This window comes from Bombina bombina, chromosome 1 (genome assembly GCF_027579735.1).
Source record: "Bombina bombina isolate aBomBom1 chromosome 1, aBomBom1.pri, whole genome shotgun sequence".
Classification (NCBI taxonomy): domain Eukaryota; kingdom Metazoa; phylum Chordata; class Amphibia; order Anura; family Bombinatoridae; genus Bombina; species Bombina bombina.
The window spans coordinates 62,788,905-62,815,507 of record NC_069499.1 but is presented as its reverse complement, the minus strand read 5'-3'; the positions used below and the strand labels follow the sequence as shown (position 1 = coordinate 62,815,507).

Below are 26,603 nucleotides of genomic sequence, written 5' to 3'. Positions count from 1 at the left end.
AAACAATAAAATTATCGGAAATTCAGGATATAGGTATTTTAGATCAGTAAATTAAATTATTCTGACATTTTGCTTCATTAATAGTTTTGAAGAGATCATTTTGTAACCAGTCGGGTTAAACATAAGTCTCTGATATCGATCTCTATCTAGAAGCTGTCGTCTTACTTTTAGGACATGTTTTGTCTCATTCAAGATCACCCTTATCTGCTGATTTCATTATAATATTTTTGGCATATATTAATTAATCTAGAGTTTTTCTCTCTAATCTTGTCATGTTATCATTCACTATGTCTATTATGACCAAGTTTTGTACAATTTCAACCATTTTTACAAATTGGTTCACAACAGGCATGTTGGATAATTGTGGCATAAAGTTAGATTTATTATTACAGTATGTTGTTACTCTTATGGGTGCTTCTTGTTTAGCCAAATCATCCACACCTGTGATAGTGGTGTTAGATTCTGTATAGAGATGTTCAAGATCTGCAAGTGTTCCCAAGTCCTCTCTAGTTAGACTCACATCTTCTAGCACAGTTTTCCCCTTCCCTTTGAACATTTGTGACAGGATTACCCGTCTTGCAAAGTAGTTGAGATCCTTAATTAATTCAAATTTGTCAAGCCTTTCAGGGGGTACATTGACAAACCTTTCTTCAGAGCACTTATGTGAGTGTTATTCATTTTAAAAGAGGACAGGTTAATCACTTGCATATGTTTTTTGGGTCAGAGACTCTAGAATTTTCTCTGTCCCCTTTGTCGTTGTGATCAGTTATCCCAAGATCTCACCTGTCCCTGATTGAAATTTATCTGTTGCCTTTGCTGGGATGGATAGCGTCTCCCTCTGGAGGCAATATTTTCTCCTCCCTTTTCTTTTTCTGCCCCCTCTCCTTCTCATGTAAGATTTTGTCTCCCTCTGCCATAATTTTTTGAATCCCCCTGTTGCTATTTATTTCTGTGTTGCTAGCAGTTCCCATTTGAAGTACAAGGTATTGTGTATTGGCACCTCAAATAAATAAACCAATAATAATAATAGCAAGACCGGCCATTGACAAACCACTAGAAAACCTGGGTGAAGTGATACTTAAAGCAATAGAAAGGTCAACATTGAGTGATAGCCCTAGTCAAGTTATGGCTAACCTTGGCACCCCAGATACTTTGAACTAAATTTCCCATGATGGTTAACCCCTTAATGACCAAGGATGTACCATGCACGTCCTACAAAAAATGGTCATTAACAACCAAGGACGTGCCTGGTACATCCTCAGGGGTTTCAAACATGATCGCTTCCAGACGCTTTCAGGGTATTGCAGCAATGCCTCGATATTAAGGCATTATTAAGGCATTGTGGTAAGCAACCAATACAGAGAGGGTCAATCTGTGGCCATCTCTGTGACCATCTCTGCATCGCCCAGTGATGGTGCCTATCGTTGGTGGCATGGGAGGGATATGAGGGAGGTGGGTGGGTGGCCTAACGCTGGAGGGAGTGGGAGGAGGGCGGAAGGTCATGCAAGAGGGGTGGGTGGGAGCAAGGCGTGAGAGTGGCGGGAGTGGGTGGGACCGCTACACTGTGGAACAAAATGTAGTGAATAGGACGGAGGGAGAGGGGGGATATCTGAAGAGAAAGGGATCTTGGATGGGGTGGGGTTAGGGTATTGAGGGGGACAGCTACACTACAGAAAAAAAAGGACTTAAAATATTTAAAAAAAAAAAACATTTTAGCCCAGTTTTACTTGAAACTGGGTACTAGCAAACAGCTGCCAGTACCTAAGATGATAGTAAATAGGTTGAGGGGGAGAGCTAGAGAGCTGTTTGGGAGGGATTAGTGAGGTTGGGGGGTAAGGGGGGATCCTTCACTGCAGAAAATATGTAAAAAAATAACAAAAACAAAATAAAAAAAACATTTATTTTCATACTGGCAGACTTTCTGAGTTTCTGCCAGTACTTAAGATGGGGGTGATCAGGGGATGGGATGTGTCAGGTGGGGGGCTGATTGCTACACTAAAGCTAACATTAACCCTACAAGCTACCTAATTAACCCCTTCACTGCTGGGCATAATACAACTGTGGTGCGTAGCAACATTTAGCGTCCTTCTAATTACCAAAAAGCAATGCCAAAGTCATATATGTTTGCTATTTCTGAACAAAGGGGATCCCAGAGAAGCATTTACAACCATTTGTGCCATAATTGCACAAGCTGTTTACAAATAATTTCAGTGAGAAACCTAAAGGTTGTGAAAAAGTTAAAAAAAAAAAATTATTTGATTGGTGGTGAAATGGTGGCATGAAATATACCAAAATGGTCCTAGCTCAATACTTTTGGTTGTCTACTAAAATATATATATATATACATGTGAAGGGTTATTCAGGAATTCCTGACAGATATCATTGTTACAATGTAACATTTGCTAATTTTGGAAAAAAAATGGTTTGGAAATAGCAAAGTGTTACTTGTATTTATTGACCTGTAACTTAAAAAAGCAAAGAAGATGTAAACATTGGATATTTCTAAACTCAGGACAAAATTTAGAAACTATTTAGCTTGGGTGTTTTTTAGTAGTTGTAGCTGCGTAAGAGATTTTGGGGGGTCAAAGTTATAAAAAGTGTGTTTTTTTTCATTTTTTTCATCATATTTTATAAAAAAATGTATAGTAAATTATATGTTGTGAGGACTATAGAAAGTCCATTTAATGGTGAGAAAAACGGTATATAATATGTGTGGGTACAGTAAATGAGTAAGAGGAAAACTGCAGCTAAACACTAACACTGCAGAAATGTAAAAACAGCCCTGGTCCTTACCGGTAAGAAAATTGGAAAATGGTCTGATCACTAAGGGGTTAAACACTCCACAGTCTAGTTGAGCATCATGTTAAATGTAGCTCCAAAACATCAGGGGTGCCAAGGTTAGCTATAACTGCTCTAGTGAGACATAGCATATGTGTGTATGCTGCTGAAAACTGTAAATACTAGAAGCATGTTTGCTAAGTATATTGCAAAAATGCTATTAATTAAAACTGAAATGCACCCATGTACACTTTAAATTGACCTTTCTATCCCTTTAATGAATTTCTACCTCAGTATTGCCTTTATGAGGCTCCTTGGCAACCTCAAGAGTGTCTTTCATTCTCACTTTTTATCATTCCCCCTTTCCTACCCATTTCTCTTTCTCAAAGTTTTACCTTTCTAAATTTTGTATTAGTTTCTATGCACAGGACATCAATCAAGTTAACTGCACATTCTCTTGAAATTTCCCTTTGCCTGGGAATTGCCCTTGTATCAGTAGAAACAGCTATTCATGTTTTGCTCTGTTCTTTAACAGCTTTGACAGTCTACGTATCCTTTTGAACAGAAAGAGTATTTATTGTGGAACACTGAGACATCTAATTAACCACATAGTGCATCATTCCCTGTTGTGTTGTGATTTACTATTAATTTTACCCAATACAATCTCAGGACCTTTTTTTGTCTACACTGGGCAGGGGGTGATTTTAGCCCATGACATTTGGTGGTTCCAAAAATGAACCACAAAACTATCAAAAGTGCAAGGGGTACTGTTCAGTATTTACTGCTACATTATTCTAGCTAACTTGGCTTCAACTTGTCATTCTCTCCTTGCTTTGGGGAGTGCACTAAAAATGCACAAAAACACTAACTTGTAAATTCAAGGCAGCCACTTCCTTTCAGGTATGAGGGTGCAAGGATAATGAATAGGGGTTCAGAGTGAATTCTGCAGCCCCTAGAAACATAACTATGGTTTATATCCCAGAATGCTTAAAGCTAGCTTCAATATCTTCATTGAAAAAATTTCCATTAAAAAGTAGCATCTATACAGTATATAAAACCATGTTATTTCCTTCTGTGGTTCCAAGAAAATCCCCCCCCCCCCCCCGGATTCCTGATGACTCATACTGCAGATGTGGCTACAGGGAGCTTAATGGGATAATTGATTCTCTGCATTGCATCACCACAGCAATCTTGTAACCATTTGACCCCTCCCTTTGTAACATCTTGTATTGGATAAGGAAATCTAAAGAGGCACATATAATACAGTTTTTTTATCACAAACAATGCTGCCTGATTGTAAATATATAATACATATTTGTTAAATATTGTAACAGTCTTCTTTTTAAAGGTGAGAGAATTGGTCTTTATTAAAGGGACAGTAAACACCAGAATTTTTGTTGTTTAAAAAGGTAGATAATCCCTTTATTACCCATTCCCCAGTTTTGCATAACCAACACAGTTATAATAATATACTTTTTACCTCTGTGATTACCTTGTATCTATGCCTCTGCAAACTGCCCCCTTATTTCAGTTATTTTGACAGACTTGCATTTTTAGCCAATCAGTGCTGACTCCAAGGAGCTTCACGTGCCTGAGCTCAATGTTATCTATGTGAAACACATGAACTAACACCCTCTAGTGGTGAAGAACTGTCAAAATGCTTTCAGATTAGAGGCAAACTTCAAGGTCTAAGAAATTAGCATATGAACCTCCTAGGTTTAGCTTTCAACTAAGAATGCCAAGAGGACAAAGCAAAATTGGTAATAAAAGTAAATTGGAAAGTGGTTTAAAATGACATGCCCTATTTAAATCATGAAAGTTATTTTTATTATTATTATTATTATTATTATTCTTTATTTATAAAGCGCCAACAGATTCTACAGCGCTGTCCATGACTAACAAAGGTAAAAAGGACAGTACAATATGAGACACCAGACAATATGTAACAAACAAATACAGGGGGAATTGGGAGCCCTGTTATTGTGGGAACTTACAATCTAAATTTACTTGACTGTCCCTTTAAATGTCTGTCTGTCTTCATGCATTGTTTCTAATTCTGCAATCTTTTATTGTCAATCAAAAAACGCTATTCAAAATCAAGTGTAGTGGCAAATACACCCGCTATTAGAAGCTATGCATTAAAGCACTAATAGCCAATATATTTTGTTATGTAACTGACACTTTCAAAGAACACAGTTTATGGGGCCGATTTATCAAATGGTGAGAGGACATGATTCGCTGTAGTGAATCATGTCCGCCCGACATCACTAAATGCTGACAGCATACGCTGTCGGCATTTATCATTGCACAAGCATTTCTGCTAAAATGCTTGTGCAATGCTGCTCCCTAAACATTCATGGCCAATCGGCCGCTAGCAGGGGGTGTCAATCATCCCGATCGGATCGCGATGATTGCAATAGCTGGCGGACGAGTTAAGGAGCGGCGGTCTTATGGCCCCTGCGAGCTGGAAACATCGCTGGTAGAAAGCAGCATCCGCTGCTTAATAAATCTACCCTTATACGTCAATCGCTTACAGTCTTCAGGCTAAATAAACAAGTGTCTGGATGCACTTAAGAAACATATAAATACATTGTCCATTGTCCATGACAACAGTCACTGGTCCCTACATTTTCAATGATTTATTGAAATCCTTAATGGATCACAATAGTTAATTGAAAAGTTAAGACCTGGTAAGTGCTTTTCTTGAATATGTAGTTGTATATATATATATATATATATATATATATATATATATATATATATATATATATATATATATATATATACAGTTGTGCTCATAAGTTTACATACCCTGGCAGAATTTATGATTTCTTGGCCATTTTTCAGAGAATATGAATGATAACACAAAAACTTTTCTTTCACTCATGGTTAGTGTTTGGCTGAAGCCATTTATTATCAATTAACTGTGTTTATTATTTTTAAATCATAATGACAACAGAAACTACCCAAATGACCCTGATCAAAAGTTTACATACCCTGGTGATTTTGGCCTGATAACATGCACACAAGTTGACACAAAGGGGTTTGAATGGCTATTAAAGGTAACCATCCTCACCTGTGATCTGTTTGCTTATAATTAGAGTGTGTGTGTATAAAAGTTCAATGAGTTTCTGGATTCTGAGTCATGGGGAAAGAAAAAGAATTGTAAATGATCTGTGGGAAAAAGGTAGTTGAACTGTATAAAACAGGAAAGGGATATAAAAAGATATCCAAGGAATTGAGAATGCAAATTAGCAGTGTTCAAACTCTAATCAAGAAGTAGAAAATGAGGCGTTCTGTTTGATAACATACTGCATTCATCTTGCCATCAATTCTGACCAAATTTCCTGTGCCTTTTTAGCTCACACATCCCCAAAACATCAGCGATCCACCTCTGTGTTTCACAGTAGGAATGCTGTACCTTTCATCATATCCCTTGTTGACTCCTCTCCAAAAGTAGCGTTTGTGGTTGTGGCCAAAAAGTTTAATTTTGGTCTTATTACTCCAAATGACTTTGTGCCAGAAGGTTTGAGTCTTGTCTCTGTGCTGTTTGGTGTATTGTAAGTGGGATACTTTGTGGCATTTGCATAGTAATGGCTTTCTTCTGGCGACTCGACCATGCAGCCCATCTTTCTTCAAGTGCCTCCTTATTGTGCATCTTGAAACAGCCACACCACATGTCCTGTATGTCACCCGAAGTTATTTGTGGGTTTGTCTTTGCATCCCGAACAATTTTCCTGGCAGTTGTGGCTAAAATTTTAGTTGGTCTACCTGACCGTGGTTTGGTTTCAACAGAACTCCTCATTTTCCACATCTTTATTGGAGTTTGAACACTGCTGATTTGCATTCTCAATTCCTTGGATATCTTTTTATATCCCTTTCCTGTTTTATACCCGTTCAACTACCTTTTCCGCAGATCCTTTGACAATTCTTTTGCTTGAAAGGGCCTTTTGTGGGGCATTGCCCTAAAGTTAACAGCTCTTTTGCAAAAAATAAAAACAAACACCCCCTAACATTACAAACCCCCACCCTCCAAACTCATAAAATAAAAATAAACCTTATCCACCCATTGCCCCAAGAAGGGCATTTGTATGGGCATTGCCCTTGAAAGGACATTCAGCTCTTTTTCGGCCCATTAAAAATAAAAAATACCTAATTTAAAAAAAAAAAAAATACACCCCAAAAATAAAATAAATCCCATTACAAAAAATGACAAATGAAATTTTCCAAAATAATAAAAATGATTCCTATTCTAATACAACAAAACACCCCCTAATATTACAAACCCCCACCCCCCTAAACCCACAAAATAACAAAAACCTAACTAAAAAAAAAAACTAATCTACCTATTGCCCTGAAAAGGGGATTTGTATGGGCAGTGCCCTTAAAAGGGCATTCAGCTCTTTTTCGGACCACTAAAATAAAAAAGCCAAAATCTAAAAAAAAAAAAAAAACACCCCAAAAAAACAAAACAAAAAACCAAACACTAACCCCAATATCGGTACTCACAGTTGCTGAAGTCCAGCAAACGATCTTCATCCCAGTGGCGAAAAATCTTTATCCAGGCAGCTCCATCTGTATCCATCGCGGGACTGGCATCTTCTATCTTCATCCCAGCGGAGGCGGAGCGGTCATAAATGTGCAAAGGCGGAGGCCCAGGCAAAGGTCCATCGGTCCGACATGGAGGTCCCCTTCATGCGATCGTCCGCTGCACACTGAGGATTCAATGCAAGGTACCCCTTTTATATTGGGGTAGCGTTGCATTCCTATTGGCTGAAAAATTTAAATCAGCCAATAGGAATTAGAGCTGCTTAAATCCTATTGGCTGATTTGAACAGCCAATAGGATTTAAGCAGCTCTCATTCCTATTGGCTGATTCACTTAGGTTTTTTATTTTTAGTAATGTTAGGTTTTTTATTTTTAGTAATGTTCGGTTTTATTAGTTTAAGCTTAAGTTTTATTTTTATTTCACCGGTAAGTTTGTATTTATTTTTAGTAGGTAGTTAGGGGTTGTTAGGTTTAGGGATTAATAGTTTAATTTAGGTTGTTGCGATGTGGGGGGCGGCGGTTAAGGGGTTAATAGGTTTAGTTAGTGTTGGCGATGTTTTGGAACGGCGGGTTTAGGGTTTAATAGGTTTAGTTAGTGTTGGCAATGTTTGGGAATGGCGGTTTAGGCGTTAATAGGTTTATTTAAATTTTAATAGAAACGCACATTTCTATTATTTACATAACATGCGTCATTATGACCCCAGCCTATAACAATACTTCAAGTAGGCGTAGACCACAACGTGCTCTTACTTTACAAGGAGTAGTTGTTTTGATTGTGGGTAAAGCATATAAAAAATAGCACACTCGCTAAGGTATTACCCCTTACTTATTGACATAATATATATCATGATGACGCTAGCCTATTACGGCTCACATAATCGGCTTCTGCACATTATGCTTATTATCAGTGTACACATACTCAGCTTCTGCACATTGTGCTTATTATCAGTATATAAGTACTCAGCTTCTGCACAATATGCTTATTATAAGTGTGTAAGTACTCAGCTTCTGCACATTGTGCTTATTATCTGTGTACAAGTAATATCTTCTGCACATTGTGCTTATTATCAGTGTATAAGTACTCATCTTCTGCCCATTGTGTTTATTATCAGTGTGTAAGTACTCAGCTTCTGCAGTGTATAAGTACTCAGCTTCTCCACAATGTACTTATTATACGTTTATAAGTACTTAGCTTCTGCTCAGTATGCTTATTATCAGTGTATAAGTACTCAGCTTCTGCACATTGTGCTTATTATCAGTGTATAAGTACTCAGCTTCTGCTTATTATGCTTATTATCAGTGTATAAGTACTCAGCTCCTGCTTATTATGCTTATTATCAGTGTATAAGTACTCAGCTCCTGCTTATTATGCTTATTATCAGTGTATAAGTACTCAGCTTCTGCACATTGTGCTTATTATCAGTGTATAAGTACTCAGCTTCTGCTTATTATGCTTATTATCAGTGTATAAGTACTCAGCTCCTGCTTATTATGCTTATTATCAGTGTATAAGTACTCAGCTCCTGCTTATTATGCTTATTATCAGTGTATAAGTACTCAGCTTCTGCTTATTATGCTTATTATCAGTGTATAAGTACTCAGCTCCTGCTTATTATGCTTATTATCAGTGTATAAGTACTCAGCTCCTGCTTATTATGCTTATTATCAGTGTATAAGTACTCAGCTCCTGCTTATTATGCTTATTATCAGTGTATAAGTACTCAGCTTCTGCCCATTGTGCTTATTATCAGTGTTTAAGTTCTCAACTTCTGCCCATTGTGCTTATTATCAGTGTATAAGTACTCAGCTTCTGCTTATTATGCTTATTATCAGTGTATAAGTACTCAGCTCCTGCTTATTATGCTTATTATCAGTGTATAAGTACTCAGCTCCTGCTTATTATGCTTATTATCAGTGTATAAGTACTCAGCTCCTGCTTATTATGCTTATTATCAGTGTATAAGTACTCAGCTCCTGCTTATTATGCTTATTATCAGTGTATAAGTACTCAGCTTCTGCCCATTGTGCTTATTATCAGTGTTTAAGTTCTCAACTTCTGCCCATTGTGCTTATTATCAGTGTATAAGTACTCAGCTTCTGCACATTGTACTTTTATTATAAGTGTAAAAGTACTCAGCTTCTGCACATTGTGCTTATTATCAGTGTTTAAGTTCTCAACTTCTGCACATTGTACTTTTATTATAAGTGTACAAGTACTTAGCTTCTGCCCAGTATGTTTATTATCAGTGTATAAGTACTCAGCTTCTGCCCATTGTGCTTATTATCAGTGTATAAGTACTGAGCTTCTGCCCATTGTGCTTATTATCAGTGTTTAAGTTCTCAACTTCTGCACATTGTACTTTTATTATAAGTGTACAAGTACTTAGCTTCTGCCCAGTATGTTTATTATCAGTGTATAAGTACTCAGCTTCTGCCCATTGTGCTTATTATCAGTGTATAAGTACTGAGCTTCTGCCCATTGTGCTTATTATCAGTGTATAAGTACTCAGCTTCTGCCCATTGTGCTTAATATCATTAGTGTATACGTACTCAGCTTATGATCATTGTGCTTTCCATCAGTGTATAAGTACTCAGCTTCTGCAGTTTGTGCTTATTATCAGTGTATACATACTCAGCTTCTGCACAATGTGCTTATTATCAGTGTATAAGTACTCAGATTCTGCACATTGTGCTTATTATCAGTGTTTAAGTACTTAGCTTCTGCACATTGTGCTTATCAGTGTATAAGTACTCAGCTTCTGCACAATGTGCTTATTATCAGTGTATAAGTACTCAGATTCTGCACATTGTGCTTATTATCAGTGTTTAAGTACTTAGCTTCTGCACATTGTGCTTATCAGTGTATAAGTACTCAGCTTCTGCACAATGTGCTTATTATCAGTGTATAAGTACTCAGATTCTGCACATTGTGCTTATTATCAGTGTTTAAGTACTTAGCTTCTGCACATTGTGCTTATCAGTGTATAAGTACTCAGCTTCTGCACATTGTGCTTATTATCAGTGTATACGTACTCAGCTTCGGCACATTGTGCTTATTATCAGTGTATAATTACTCAGCTTCTGCAAATTATGCTTATTATCAGTGTATATGTATTTAGCTTACGCACATTTTGCTTATTATCAGTGTATAAGTACTCAGCTTCGGCACATTGTGCTTATAATCAGTATATAAGTACTCGGCTTTTGCACATTGTTCTTATTATCAGTGTATCCAGCTTCTGCATAATGTGCTTATTATCAGTGTGTAAGTACTCAGCTTCTGCACATTGTGCATATTAGCCGTGTGTAAGTACTCAGCTTCTGCACATTGTTCTAATTATCAGTGTATAAGTACTCAGCTTCTGCACATTGTGCTTATTATCAGTGTATAATTACTCAAGTTCTGCACATTATGTTTATTATCAGTGTATAAGTACTCAGCTTCTGCACATTGTGCTTATTATCAGTGTATAATTACTCAAGTTCTGCACATTATGTTTATTATCAGTGTATAAGTACTCAGCTTCTGCACATTGTGCTTATTATCAGTGTATAATTACTCAGCTTCTGCACATTGTGAATATTATCAGTGTATAAGTACTCAGCTTCTGCACATTGTGCTTATTATCAGTGTATAAGTACTCAGCTTCTGCACATTATGTTTATTATCAGTGTATAAGTACTCAGCTTCTGCACATTGTGCTTATTATCAGTGTATAATTACTCAAGTTCTGCACATTATGTTTATTATCAGTGTATAAGTACTCAGCTTCTGCACATTGTGCTTATTATCAGTGTATAATTACTCAAGTTCTGCACATTATGTTTATTATCAGTGTATAAGTACTCAGCTTCTGCACATTGTGCTTATTATCAGTGTATAATTACTCAGCTTCTGCACATTGTGAATATTATCAGTGTATAAGTACTCATTTTAAGCACATTGTGCTTATTATCAGTGTATAAATACTCGGCTTTTGCACATTGTGCTTATTATCAGTGTATAATTACTCAGCTTCTGCACATTGTGAATATTATCAGTGTATAAGTACTCTGCTTTTGCACATTGGGCTTATTATCAGTGTATAATTACTCAGCTTCTGCACATTGTGAATATTATCAGTGTATAAGTACTCAGCTCCTGCTTATTATGCTTATTATCAGTGTATAAGTACTCAGCTTCTGCACATTGTGCTTATTATCAGTGTATAATTACTCAGCTTCTGCACATTGTGAATATTATCAGTGTATAAGTACTCATATTACGCACATTGTGCTTATTATCAGTGTATAAATACTCAGCTTCTGTACATTGGGCTTATTATCAGTGTATAAGTACTCAGCTTCTGCACATTGTTCTTATTATCAGTGTATAAATATCCAGCTTCTGCATAATGTGCTTTGTATCAGTGTGTAAGTACTTAGCTTCTGCACATTGGGCTTATTATTAGTGTATAAGTACTTAGCTTATTATCAGTGTATAAGTACTCAGCCTCTGCACATTGTGCTTATTATCAGTGTATAAGTACTCAGCTTCTGCACAGTGTGCTTATTATCAGTGTATAATTACTCAGGTTCTGCACATTGTGAAGATTATCAGTGTATAAGTACTCATCTTACGCACATTGTGCTTATTATCAGTGTATAAGTACTCAGCTTCTGCATAATGTGCTTTGTATCAGTGTGTAAGTACTCAGCTTCTGCACATTGGGCTTATTATCAGTGTATAAGTACTTAGCTTCTGCACATTGGGCTTATTATCAGTGTATAATTACTCAGGTTCTGCACATTATGTTTATTATCAGTGTATAATTACTCAGGTTCTGCACATTGTGCTTATTATCAGTGTATAATTACTCAGGTTCTGCACATTATGTTTATTATCAGTGTACAGAGCAGTAGCACTCAGGAGTCTGGACAATTATAAAAGTAAGAAGGGTTCAGTGAGCTGCTAATGTAAATGTAAGAAGTCAGGCTACTGAGGTCATTAAAGGGACAGTTCACCCAAAAAATATCTTCCCTTTTAATTATTGCCAATGATCCATTTTACCTGCTAGAGTGTATTAAATTGTTTACAAGTCGTTTCTTTACTGGTTTTTAAGCATTTGAAATAGCTGATTTAGCCTGTGTTATAGCCACCTATACTGAAAGTTTCGATACTGGAGTATATGCTATTGACAAGCCTAAGTAAACACAGCCAGCAGAAGAGATTACACTCTCAGTGGGCTGCAGTATAGTTAAGCAATAAAATGATAGTTTTCCATTGTTCTCTCTATGTAATGAGCTTTGGTGTTCTAGACAAATATGAGATAAGGAAGCAAGTGTGTGTACACAAAGTGATAACATAATGAGATATGATATTACCCTTAAGTTCATCCCATTGTAATAGGCTGTGGTTTCAAAGCACATAACCAGCTACTTCATATACACAAATAAACCAAAAAATGCAATTTCTCATAAGTTTTATACTCTGCAGCTGGTATAACAAGTCACTGAAAATACATTAATGGTTTAACAATTTTGCAGTGTACTATCCCTTTAACTGGATTAGATTGCTATACTGCTAGGTACTGCTCTTCATTCCTCATATTATTTCTGCCCACAAGCCCTCCATAACTCTTTTGCTTTTTTATTCTTTTTTTAACAGTGTGATGTGTTTATGTGTATCTATGTGTGTGTGTCTGTTTATGTGTGTCTATGTATAAATGTGTGTGCATGTGTCTTTGTTTGTGTGTCACTTTCTATCTATGTGTGTGTGTATGTGTGTGTGTCTGTGTTTGTCTATGAATGTGCATGTCTGTGTGTCTGTGTTTGTCTATGAATGTGCATGTCTGTGTTCATGTGTGTGCTTACCTGTGTTTGTGTGTCTGTGTGCGCATCTGTGGTTATGTGTCTGTGTTAGTGTGTGCATCTGTGTTTAAGTGGGTCTGTGTGTGCATTTGTGCATCTTGTGTTTGTGTGTCAATATGTGTGTGTCTTGTGTTAGTGTGTGCATCTATATGTATGTGTGTGCGTTTGTTTATGCACATTTGCATGTGTGTCTATGTATGTGTGATGAAACATGCTTCACTATCTGTCAGTCTTAATCTGCTTCTGACTGATGCCAGGAAGATAATACCTACAGGAATATATAGTGCCTACTGTAAAATTTGGTGGAGGAGTAATAATGGGCTGTTTTTAAACATTGCTTGTATTTGCCAAGCAATACAGTAGATCCCAAACTAAATATCTGCTCACTTTATGCATCTGAAATTGCAAACTACAATGCATAAGATCAGGTCCCAGAACAGATACATAGCCTCCTGCCTCCTGTTATGCCAAACATATGCCACAGCAAACCAGATGCATTGCCCTACTGTATCCATTATGCCAGGTATATGTCACACTAGACCAAAGCCAGACCAATGGCCCATGCACCATTTTATGCAGAAGGTATGCCACATCAGACACCAGGACCAAATGCATAGCCCACACCTCCATTTATACCAAATAAATACTAAATTAGACCAGTTGCACCAGATACATGGTTCCCTGCGCTTCTCATAGGTCAGATTTGTGCCACACTAGATCCCAACTACAGACAAGATACATGACTCCCTGAAACACTTTAGACAGGGTATGTGCCACATCAGTACCAAAGAATAGTTGTTCAGTCCCCCCACAGCTTCATTACACTAGGTAAATTCCAAATTACTTAGAGCTCGAGTATGTGTATAAATGTTTATGCACACACTATACTTGGTACCTGCAAACTAGGCATGTATTGAACACAGCGCTTATTGAAGTAGTAGCCCCTACATTATAATATGTCTGGACACTTCTGTTCCAACCCTGCTCATGCCTATGAATATTAGACTATATGACTGTGCTTGGAGGAAGCTGGTGTGCTTGGCTACTTTCTATGCTACCAATAACTGTTTCTCCCAAGTAAAAAAAAAATCTGATATTTTTTCTTTGCCTCTGTTTAGGTGATCGCCTATTTGCTCTAATAGTAGAGCCGCCTCGGGCTGAATTGGAACACCGATTGCAAGCCAGAACTTCTTGTCCAACATCACTGTCTGACCTCACAAATGCTCTTTTGGATGATTGGGCAAAAAATCTCACAAACACAATCTAATATCTTGTGAAAAGCCTTCACAGGACAGTTGTACCTGTTATAGCTGCAAGGGGGAACTCCATATTATTGCCCATGGTTTTGGAATAGGATATCCAACAAGCTCCATTGGTGTGATGGTCCAATGCTGTGTCCACATACTTTTGAACATATTGTATGTATATATGTCATCTGTTGTATTGAGAATCTACTGGTAAACAAACATTTATGTGTCAGTTTTAGGACATTTATTTACTTTATCAATTCTTTCTGTGAATTCAATGTTTTTGTAGTTTTGCAGGATTGACTGTATTAAGTAAATTCAGTAAAATGGTTGGACAATCTGAGAAACCGAATTCTACAAATGAAAATCATATCAATGAACAAATTGAAGAAGGTTCCAAACACCGGTCTGGAGTCTTAAAAAGGATACGGAAGTGTGTGATGCGCAACCTCTTTCCTAACGATAGAGCAACTAGTCCAACTAATAAAAACATCACTGGTAAGATAGCTCTATGCATGGTTTTTGTAAAGTATACAATGTGATAGGTTGTATTTATAATTTGGGTCATATAAAGATGATTAACAAATTAATTTTTTTTGCATAAAAAATAGTTATAAACTCTCAGAAAGTAGTTTAATTCAAGCTTTACTTCAGTTATCTCCTGCATCATGATGCACAGTATAGAGCTATGCACAGATGTCCTGTTCCCTGATTGGATGGGTAAAATTAAACTGTAGATGGGTTACACTGCGGATTGGCTGTGTTTTAAAGTACATTTCACACAAGTCAGTATGGCCTAAATTACAAGTGGAGCAATTATTAGCGCAAATTACGCACTAGGTAAGTCAATAGCGCTCCAATTTTTGCACTAGTATTACAAGTTGAAAGTTAAACGTTATTGCTCGAGTGAAAGACTTAACGTGCCATAAAACATTTTGAGTTATAATATGTGCATATTATAAAAGGATCAACTGAGGTAAAACAGTGTGTGAATAAATAAAGCTTGGAAAAAAAAGCTTATAAGTATTTTAATAAAAATTCCAAAAATCTGCAAAATTACTTACACTTTAGTGTTGCCAAGTGTAGCCTGCTCCACCCCCTTTATCAGTGTCCTAGTCCAAACCTTGTGCTATCATATAACAAAGTGAGCATGTGAGGATAATTACTTATACAAGCAAGGAGGGGTTGAAGAGGGACAGAAGGTACTGCTATTGTTTGTGCCAAGAGGCTTGCTCATTTCCATGGGGATAATGTCACATGCTTTGTAAAAGCTTCAGTATTATTCTGTGCACTACTTTAGTCAGATGCCATGTGACTCTGCCCCTTACCGTGCATGTGCACAAATGCATTCTGAAGAAGCTTATATATATATATATATGGAAATGCCCAGGGGGGAGCTTGCTGCAAACAAAACTATGCCTGAATTAAAGGGGATAAAGCGGGTTAAAACAGAAACCGTTTTGCAGGTAAGCTTTGGCTGCATTTTATATTAAGAAAGGTATGTTAGATCATACTGTTTTATGACCCTTTAAGTGCACGAACATCTAGCGGGTTAATAACGCAACCGCTCTAAATCCCTATGAATAAATATAGATATATAAATATAGATATATAGTATATATAGATATAAATACATATATATTTAAAAATAAAAATAACTTTCTTCTAAGATAAAATAAATTTTCTTCTAAGCTAAGAATATAGGAATATTAAAGTATTTCTATTTAAATATATATATATATATATATATATATACAGTATGTATATATATATATATATATATATATATATATACAGTGTGTGTATATATATATATATATATATATATATATAAATATATATATGTGTGTATTCTGGTGAACTGCTTGTGCAATGCCGCCCCCTACAGATTCGCGGCCAATCGCCAATCATATAGGATCGGGCGGATTGATGTCCACAGCCTCAGAGGCAGCGGACCAGTTAAGTAGCAACGGTCACAAGACCGCTTCTTCATAACTGCTGTTTCCAACAGAGGCATCAGGGGCCATTTGGCCCTTGATAAATTGGCCCCATAGTGATAGATAGATATACTTTTGAGCCCTTGCCAGTCAAACACCTTCTCATATACCAAATCCCTTTTTAACCCTTTTAAAACTTTTTTTTTTCGAAAAATAATTTATTTTTATTTTTTTAAAAATGGGCAATACTTCATTTTAATATATTTTAAATGTGTTTTGTGAAACTTTTATTTTAACCCTAACACTTTACTTCAGGTCTCAGGTTGCGCCAATTCTTCTAGCGCTATAACTTTAAACTTTAAACGATCACTATATTGATTGAAAGTATAGGGTGCGCTAAAGGTTTGTCGGCTGCGCTAAACCATCTCTGGTAAATTTGATTTACTACGGACTTATAATATTAATTTGCTCGCTAAATTTAGCACTCTCCATCGATATTGATATCAAACCCCGCACAACCTTTATCGCTCCGCTTGTTATCTGCCCCTATGTCTGTAATATTTAAAGGGACATGGAAGTCTGATTTAAATTTTCATGACTTAGACAGAAGGTACAATTTAAAAAAATCAATTTACTTTTTTTTGTTATAAAAAGTACCTGTTACTATGGAGAAATAAGAATATTCTATGTATATACACATTTGTTTTTATACCATACAAACAAATGAAGACTGAGAAAGCTAGTCTGCAAATATTCAGGACCTACTTAAAATGCAATTACACTTGTTTATGATTTCAAATGTCCACATTACTTTACACACACATACATAGATTATACTTAAAAATTCATCTAACCGGATAGATCAGATTGCTGGCACAGCTCCACGCTAACCATGATGAGCCATTAGCTGAGCTAATGATAGGAAAGCTTGCCAACTTATTCATTTTCTCTGAAGTAAAAAAATGTAAAGAATGCACATTCTGATTGGCTGTTCAGTGCCCTCCTCCCCCTTTGTTGGATGGTTTTAAGAAAGTCCATAAATGAACATAAGTCTATTAAGCTGCCTTTTTTTTATAATGGAATTAATCTCCTACTGCTTTTGTGTTCAAAATGGACTTTGTTAAGGATATAGTTGTCATTAAAAGCATGCAAATTACATTAAAATATGATGATGTATTGAATATCTCAACATAAATGCTTTATTATTTTTTTTCTGCAGCTGAAACGATAGAAGAAAAACTTTTGCAGAAAAGATACCAAGACGCCAGCAAGGATCTGATTACCTTAGAACATAATATTTGCAAGTTGATCGATGACAAACAACGTGAAGAAAAGAAGCTACAGCTGGAGATGCTCTATGAAAAATTGGAAAACGAGGTCTTCCAAGTAATAAAAAAATCAATAACACAAGTAGATTTAATGGAGCAATCCATCAAGGCTATTCTGGAACAGGAAATAGAAGACTCTCAATATATTGAAAACAGTGGTAACTTAACCACTAACATTGGGCGGCCAAGAAAATGGAGACAGAAATGGAAGAATGTTGTCAAGCTATCAGTGCAGGACAGAATTAGTCAGATTCCGGAGCGTCCTCCTGGTGCCCTTAAATCTTCTTTATCCTACACGTTAGGCTATTTAGGAAGGACCTGCAAAAATGATCTAATCTACGTGGTAGAAGCTCTCGAACAATATTACCCAGATGAATTTGACGTATGCAATGTGTATGCGCAGCATTATCACCAGGAGTTAAAATCTATTGTTGAAAATTTTGAACATGAAAAAAAAGATATTCACCTTCTTCTGTCTTGGGTCTTTAACATATATCCAAAGTAAGTCAACCATGTTGAATATACCTACCAGGGGGAGCAGTGTTCCCTATAAGGCCAGTTTGGTTAGCGGCCCAGCAGTAAAACAGTTAATAATAGAACCATACCTTGCAGTCTGCATTTTGCAGTGTATGCTAATTGGTGCGGTTCCTTAATTAAAGGGATACTAAACCTACATATTTTCTTTAATGATTCAGATAGAGCATGCATTTTTAAGCAACTTTCTAATTTACTCCTACTATCAATTTTTCTTTGTTCTCTTACTATCTTTATTTAAAAAGCAGGAGCCAGACCATTTTAGGTTCAGCACCCTGGATAGTGCTTGCTTATTGGTGGCTACATTTAGCAACCCAATAAGCAAGAATAACTCAGGTTCTCAACCAAAAATGGGCCGGCTCTTATCTATCTGAATCATTAAAGAAAAAATTTGGGTTTAGTGTCCCTTTTATTGTTTTACTACTGGGCCATTATAGCAAGAATTTAGAACAAGTACTGGCACTACGTTGAGTGTAAATAAGCTTGGTAGAAAAATGGTACCTTATAAAAGGAACCGGTGCTGCCCCTTTAAATAACTAATTGTATTGAAGGAAAGATAGGAAAGAAGGGATTATTAGCACTCAAATCTACCTAAATTTAGGTAGATTTGAGTGCTAATAATCCCTTCTTTCCAATCTTTCCCTCAATACCATTACTACTGGGCCACTCACAAAACTGGCCTAAGAAGGAACACTTCAGTGGAGGTAATATGGGGGTGCCATGCACCTCCAAACACACGTGTAGAGTAGCCCTTACTAGGCCAAGCTGCTCCATATATAATGTGTGTTGTGTCTTTTAACTGTTTAACCACCTTTGTTGGTCTCTTCAATGTTAAGTTGTACAGTTGCCACTGGTATCTACTACTACTGATATCTTATCAACCATTTCACATGGAAGGGGGAGAGAGCTATTATCCATTGCTATTAAATTCTAATGCTCTATCCTGGTCAACAGGTCTTTTAAAACATTGTATCCGGGCCCAGTGCCACCTCCAGAACTAATGATTGATATCCACAAGCTTTGTGTTAATGGTTAGCTCCTGAAATCACAACTTACCCTACAGTAAAGGAAACTCCAACTAGGAAATGTTGCCATACATTTTACAGCTCTATTTGTTTTAACGTTCAAACATAATGTTTGTTATAAATAAGTAAAATGATCTATACTATAATCACGTTTGTATAACGTCCGTCGGTATCGCCAGTTGCACACGCAAGGCAGCCAAAAGAATCCACCTGGATGCAGAGTAGGCAAATGAAGCAGCATTAAGAAAAAAAACAACCTAACTGCTCGTATGAAGTATGAAAAAAAAATCTAACCGCCAGCACAAAGTATTAAAAAAATAAAAAAATAACCACCCACATTAACAAAACAAAAAACCTAACCGCCCACATGAAGTATTAAGAAAAAAAACCCATAACCGCCCGCACAAAGTATTAACCAAAAAAAAACTAACCCTTAAACCGCCAAACCCCCACAACGCCAACTAAATAAATTACAATATTAATCCCTAAACCGCAACAATTACTCATAATCTAATAGCCCTTGTGACGGATCCCGCAACCCCAACTGGGTAGCTCCGCCAATAGATCCTCCGAATGCCTGGAACCTGCCGCTATGTAGCGGAGAAAGTGATTATAGCAGGAGCCAACCAAATAACTAGACAGACTAGCATTCAGGTGAAACAAGAACTGATTTTATTGGAAAACACACACTCCTTTTATACACAAACACAGGGTCTTATCTTGCTCCCAAATCTCCTGTCATTCCCGCCCTACCAGACAGGCTGGCGCCTTTCAGAGCAACCACAGTCCCATAGAGACCCAGGAAACAGGAGTGGTAGTTTCAGGGTAAACCCAGGGGAGCGGCGGCACTTCCAGGGTGTCATTTGAAAGCTCTCGATCCCCAGATGCCACAGTAAAAAAACGGTGTGATTCATTACTGGGGACTGGAATTACAGTCCGGTAAAGATAGGGTGTAGGGTTATACAAAACCCCCGGTTCCCAAAGGAGCTCCCCTCCAGCAATCACCCCACCTCTTGTCTTCTCTAGGGGCTACCAATCTCTAAAAGAGTGGAGCTCTGAGACAAAGGGCCACTGGAGCGACCAGGGGTAAAATTAGTGGGTGTCCAGTGTGTAGCAGCCGACCAGGAGTTCCAGGAGCCCGGCTAGCCTGAGAGGGGTTAGGGGTATCCATTGCAGTGAAGCCGGTTGGCAGTTTCAGGAGCCCAGCCAGCCTAGAAGGATTTTCCCGGTCAGAGATCAGCTCTTCTCTGACAAAGTTCACATTACAAAACAACAGGTCTGGGAGATTGCTGTTGCTCTCAGGAGCCCAAATCCGCTGAGAAATCAGAGGGGGTGAGGTAGTAGGGGGTAGGGGTTTAACCATTGCAGCCCGGTGTCCATGACAACACCCCCCCTTCCAGTTCGGCAGACCCGGCTAGATCCACACACGGGTCAGACTTGGGCTGTCGCACTGCGCCGCTATAGCTGTTGCTAGGGACACAGCGCCTGCTGTTCTGCTCATTGCCTAGGGGGGAGTCGGCTCCTGTCTGTGAGCAGCGGTGATGTCATTGCCGCACACTTCCTCCGTTCTGAAGCCGATCAGGAACCTCCTGTGGCGCGAATCCTGCGCCTATGTAAGTTACTCACTTGCTACCTATCACTGCCCAAGTATAGGTGTTCATTAGTTTTCTATTGGGTGTTATTTTTGCTGTATGCTGGACTGTTATATTGTTGCTGACCTCTGCTTGTCTGACCACTCTGCCTGTTAACCCCTAAACTGCTGGATTGATATGCTGCTGCTGAACTCTGCTTGTCTGACCACTCTGCCTGTTAACCCCTACACTGCTGGATTGATATACTGCTGCTGAACTCTGCTTGTCTTACTACTCTGCTTGATTAACTAACCCCTTTTGTTCTGGATTGCCTCTCTGTTGCCAAACCCCACCTAGATGGTTTACCTCTGGACTGCTTTACCGTTGCCAAACCCTGTCTGCCTGACCATCCTAGTGGTTCACCATTGTACTGCTTTACCGTTGTCAAACCCTGCCTGCCTGACCATCCTAGTGGCTTACCTCTGGACTGCATTACGTTGCCAAACCCTGCCTGCCTGACGATTTTAGTGGTTACCTTTGAACCGCCTTTCTCTGATTCCCTACCTGTTTCCCGCCAAAGACTATCCTACCTGTGGTGAGTGCGGCTTACCTCATTTTGCAAACTTTCTCTGCTCTGGGATTTTCCCTATCATTCCGGCTCGACGGCCGGGATAGAAGACTACTGGCCGAGTCCGGTCTGATAGTGGAATATCCCACAAGCATTACATTATACTTGGGCCATGGAGCCAAATGAGGTAGGCAAGAGCAGTTTTATCTTCAAGGACAGATGTTGGGAATTAATACCACATAGTTGCCAGAGTGTGGATTCCAAACTAGAGGCTATAACCGCTTAACTCTCTGCACTAGTTGCAGCAAAGAATATCGCTTCTGGTTGTTTGTACCGCCAATCTCCGCTCCTAGTACTGCGGCTTCTTCTCCTGCCTTCTCAAAGCATTCCTGGATACCATTGCCTGACTAATTGAAGGTACTATTGATTGCAGGGGTTTTCTTAACCAGTGCAGGTTGCACTTCCGTAATGATCCTTACACCTTTCAGTCTCACCAATCAAGGGGTCACCTTTTATCATTTCCTTACTGAAAGACAAGGCCCTAGCCTGGGTCTCTCCCCTTTTGGAACAGAACGCTCCACTCCTGCATGATGCTGATCTCTTCATTTTCTGCATTCTCTTCTGTGTTTGGGACTTCTGGCTGTACTTCTGCTGCAGAATTTTCTCTCCTGGATCTCTGCCAGGGCAATAGAACTGTGACACAATTAGCCATCGAGTTTTCGCACCTTGGCACTTGAAACCACTTGGGATGGCAGTGCTCTCAAAGGCAGCCTTTAGGAGGGGTCTGCATGAACGCATCAAAGTGAACTCACTTATCATGATATTCCTTCTTCTTTGGATGACTTTATAAAGCTTTGTATCAGTCTCGACTCTTGCTTCCAGGAGAGACAAGTCGAGAGAGACAGAACTCGGAGGGTCCTTCCCTCCCGTCCTTCTATTCATCCAGTTTCTGCAGGTATCCTCTACCCCTTCAACAGCTACAGTTACCCCAGTGGAGGGAACTCATGGATCTCTCCTCAGAGAAGAAGGAGATTGAGACTATGCTTTTATTGTGGATCTAACACCCACCAACTAAAGTATGTGTGACATTCGGCTGGGAAAAGCCTATGTTCAGGGTATAACACTGGGGTACCTCTAAGCATGATCACTACTAAATCCCCTCACTTCTCTCGAATTCTGGTACCTGTTACCCTTACCTTCCTTTAGAATACCTTTCACACTCAAGACTTCATTTATTCAGGGGGAGCTGGAAACTTTCTGATCACCATTTTAAGATTCAAGGCTGGCTTGCCTCTCTGCAGAAAAGACATTGTCTCAAAATAACTACTCTGGATGCACCCCCCTTGGTTCAGGGTTGATCCATTTTGAGTCAGCACCCCTGACCCTGACTGTGGAAGTCCTTCATAGCCGAACAGCTGCAGTTTGAGGTCATTCATTCCTCAGCACAGCCTGTCATCCTTGGTCTTCCTTGGCTTTGTATACACAATCTACAGTTTGAATGGGCTGAAGGACAACTTGCCTCCTTTGGTACCTCCTGTTTTTCACTCCTGCCTTACTAAAGTCACTCCTCTGCTCTGCATCCCCATAGCCAGTATACAGACTCCTCCAAACCTTTCCTCAGTATATGCAGACTTTGCAGATGAGTTTGAGAAAAAAGCAGCCGACATGCTGCCACCCCACTGTCCTTATGACTACAAAATTAACCTCTTTCCTGGAGTCCCACTTCCTAAAGGGAGGACTTATCCACTCTCCAAAGCTGAAACCAAATCTATGGAGAAGTATATCAAAGAGAACCTAGCTAAAGGTTTCATTTGCCCTTCCTCCTCTCTTGCTGAGGTAGGCTTCTTTTTTGTCAGTAAGAAGGATGGTGGGCTCAGACCCTGCATTGACTACAGGGCCTTGAACAACATAACTATCAAGAATTGCTATCCCATTCCTTTGATCACTGAACTGTACGGCTCACTGGAGAATGCTTGCTTCTTCACCAAGCTGGACTTACGTCGGGCATGCAATCTGATTCGTATCTTCCCAGGCCACAAATGGAACACCACTTTCAACCCAAGATCAGGGCATTACGAATACCTTGTAATGCCCTTTGGGCTGTGTAATGCCCCTGCAGTCTTCCAGGCATTTGTCAACAATGTCTTCTGTGACCTCCTCAATCACACTGTCATTGTCTACCTCCTCAATCTTCCACACTGGAGGAGCATCATAAGCACATGAGACAGGTACTTCAACTGCCATCTACCCAAGAATTATTGTCTATGTTTTCTCTTGCATGTGGTACATGCATTCCTGTGAATATTGTTCCTACATAGGTCCACAGTTCATCTCTACCTTTTGGAGAGCCTTTTGTAAGTTGATTGGAACCACTGTTTCCTTGTCTTCTGGCTACCATCCTCAGACCAATGGACTAACAGAGAATAAACCAGGATCTCGAGGCCTGCCTTAGAGCCTTTGTCAACGCTCTCCATACCAACTGGTCTGAGTTGTTACCCCTAGCTGAACTGGCAAGAAACACTCATTGGCACTCTTCTCTTCAATGTTCTCCATTTCAAGCCGCAGCAGGGCATTCTCTCTTTCTGCTCAGTCCATTGGGGTTCCTGCTGCAGACCGACACGTTACCGAACTCACCACTCATTGGCAACGTATTCGCTCTCAGCTACATTCAGCTGTCTCTAGATACAAAAAGTTTGCTGATCATTATAGAGCTTCTGTATGTGCTATCTCGGTAGGTGAACGTGATTGGGTCTCTACTCGACATATTTGTCTATGTCAACCCTGTCACAAATTGGGGCCTAGGTTTATCGGTCCTTACAAAGTCCTGAAACGACTGTCTCCTGTTGCCTACAAAGTGGCATTGCCCCAAACCCTGTGCATACATGCAGTCTTCCACATCTCACTACTCAAGCCTTACATCAAGAAAAGATATACCCAGGTCTGAGCTCCTCCTACTCCACTCCTGGTCCGTGATGACCCTGAATATGAGGTTGCTAAGGTCGTGGACTCCAGATACAGGCGCAGACAACTGCAGTATCTAGTACATTGGAAAGGTTACTCTGTGGCGGATCATTTTTGGGTTTCTGCCCATGATGTGCATGCTCGCAGGGCTATGTCACATCACACCGCTCTGGCTGTTGCTAGGGATGCGGCGCCTGCTGTTCTGCTCATTGCCTAGGGGGGAGTCGGCTCCTGTCTGCGTGTGGCGGTGACATCATCGCCGCACACTTCCTCCGTTCTGAAGCCGGTCAGGATCTCCTGTGGCGCAAATCCTGCGCCTATGTAAGTTACTCACTTGCTACCTATCACTGTCCAAGTATAGGTGTTCATTAGTTTTCTATTGGGTGTTATTTTTGTTGTATGCTGGACTTTTATATTGTTGCTGACCTCTGCTTGTCTGACCACTCTGCCTGTTAACCCCTAAACTGCTGGATTGATATACTGCTGTTGAACTCTGTTTGTCTGACCACTCTGCCTGTTAACCCTAAACTGCTGGATTGTTATAATGCTGCTGAACTCTGCTTTTCTGACTAGTCTACTTGATTAACCCCTATTGTTCTGGATTGCCTCTCTGTTGCCAAACCCTGCCTACCTGACCATCCTAGTGGTTTACCTCTGGACTGCTTTACTGTTGCCAAACCCTGTCTGCCTTGCCATCCTAGTGGTTTACCCTTGGACTGCTTTACCGTTGTCAAACCCTGCCTGCATGACCATCCCAGTGGTTTACCTCTGGACTGCTTTACCGTTGCCAAACCCTGCCTGCCTGACCATTCTAGTGGTTTACCTTTGAACTGCCTTTCTATGATTCCCTGCTTGTTGCCGCTAAAGACTATCCTACCTGTGGTGAGTGCCGTTTACCTCATTTTGCGAACTTGCTCTGCTCTGGGATATTCCTTATCATTCCGACTCAACGTCGGGATAAGAAGACTACTGGCATAGTTTGGTCTGATAGTGGAATATCCCACGAGCATGGTCAGGAAGTTGCCGCAGGCAATTCTATCTAATAGCTCATTGACTCGGGTCATAGAGTAGGCGTCAGTGGTGGTTCTGTCATTGAGCTTACGGTAGTCAATGCAGAACTGGGTAGACCCGTCCTTTTTGGGTACTAATACAACTAGGAGGCCCAGGGACTGCTGGACGGTTCAACAACACTAAAGTCCAGCATTCCCCGGAGGTCACAGTGCATGCTGTCCCTGACTGCCTCTGTAACCCTGTAGGCTGCCTTTCACAGGGGAGCCTGTCCCGGGGTCTCCACCACTCGGTGTATGGCCGTTGTGGTGTACCCAGGGACAGTGAAGAACATATCTTGTCTCTCTTCCAGGAGGTGTTGGACTTTCTCTCTGTCTCATCTAGGGGTATGTCGGCCACGCCTTGGGCAGTCACCTGGTCTGGGGAGCTCTGGCATTGGAAGATTCTCAGAGTCCTCCACCGCTGGAGCACAGATAGGGGCCACATCCTTGACACTTTCTACATAGGCCTTCAACATGTTCACATGGAAGAGCCTTCTGAGCATTTGACCACCAGGTAGGTGGTGCCATTCAGTTGTTCCACTACCCAGTAGGGTCCTTGCCAGGAGGCCTGTAGCTTGTCTGTTTTGACAGGCTTCAGGGTGAGGACCTTCTGTCCTACTGTCAGGGTTCGGGTATGAGCATTCCGGTCATATCACCTCTTTTGTTTACGTTGGGCGACCCGAAGGTTCTCTCGAGCCTGTTTGGCGAGATCCTTCAGTCGGTCCCTGAGCTGAAGAACATACCCACACAATGGAGTGTTCTTCCCCCCATAATCCCTTCCCAATGGGCTCTTAATAAGTCAAGGGGTCCCCTAATCTTATACTAATTTAAAGGTGGAGAAGCCTGTGGATTCCTTGAGCACCTCTCTATATAAAAAGCGGAGGTGCAGCAGGAATCATTCCCTGTCCAGTCCTGAAAAAGTCCTATGCAGCTGCTTCTGGGTCCCATTAAACCACTGACATAGCCCATTCGTCTGGGGATGGTAGGGGGCACTATGCAGAGGTTTGATCCCGCACAATCTCCACAACTGCTGGGAGATTTCCGCAGTGAACTGCATTCCCTGATCAGAAATCACTGCTGGGGGAAGCCTACCCTGGTGAATATCCAGAGTATTGCATCTTCTATGGTCTCCACCTGGATATTGGCCAAGTGGATTGCCTCAAGGGAACCTAGTGGCATAGTCTACTACTGTAAGGATGTACCTTTT

General features: G+C 39.7%; 1 protein-coding gene across 2 annotated transcripts in view; it reads left to right on the top strand.

Moving 5' to 3' along the window:
• LOC128644831 (tumor necrosis factor alpha-induced protein 2-like) overlaps window positions 1–26,603 on the top strand; it is a 221,798-nt gene that overhangs the window by 101,972 nt on the left and 93,223 nt on the right. Inside the window, exons 2-4 of one of the 2 annotated variants that reach the window (XM_053697419.1) lie at window positions 14,295–14,594; window positions 14,713–14,921; window positions 17,580–18,189. In XM_053697419.1, coding sequence (XP_053553394.1) covers window positions 14,557–14,594; window positions 14,713–14,921; window positions 17,580–18,189 — 857 coding nt within the window. In that variant the 5' untranslated portion in view covers window positions 14,295–14,556. Of the gene's footprint in view, window positions 1–14,294; window positions 14,634–14,712; window positions 14,922–17,579; window positions 18,190–26,603 lie in introns of both variants that reach the window. The other variant, XM_053697418.1, reaches the window with a different exon arrangement.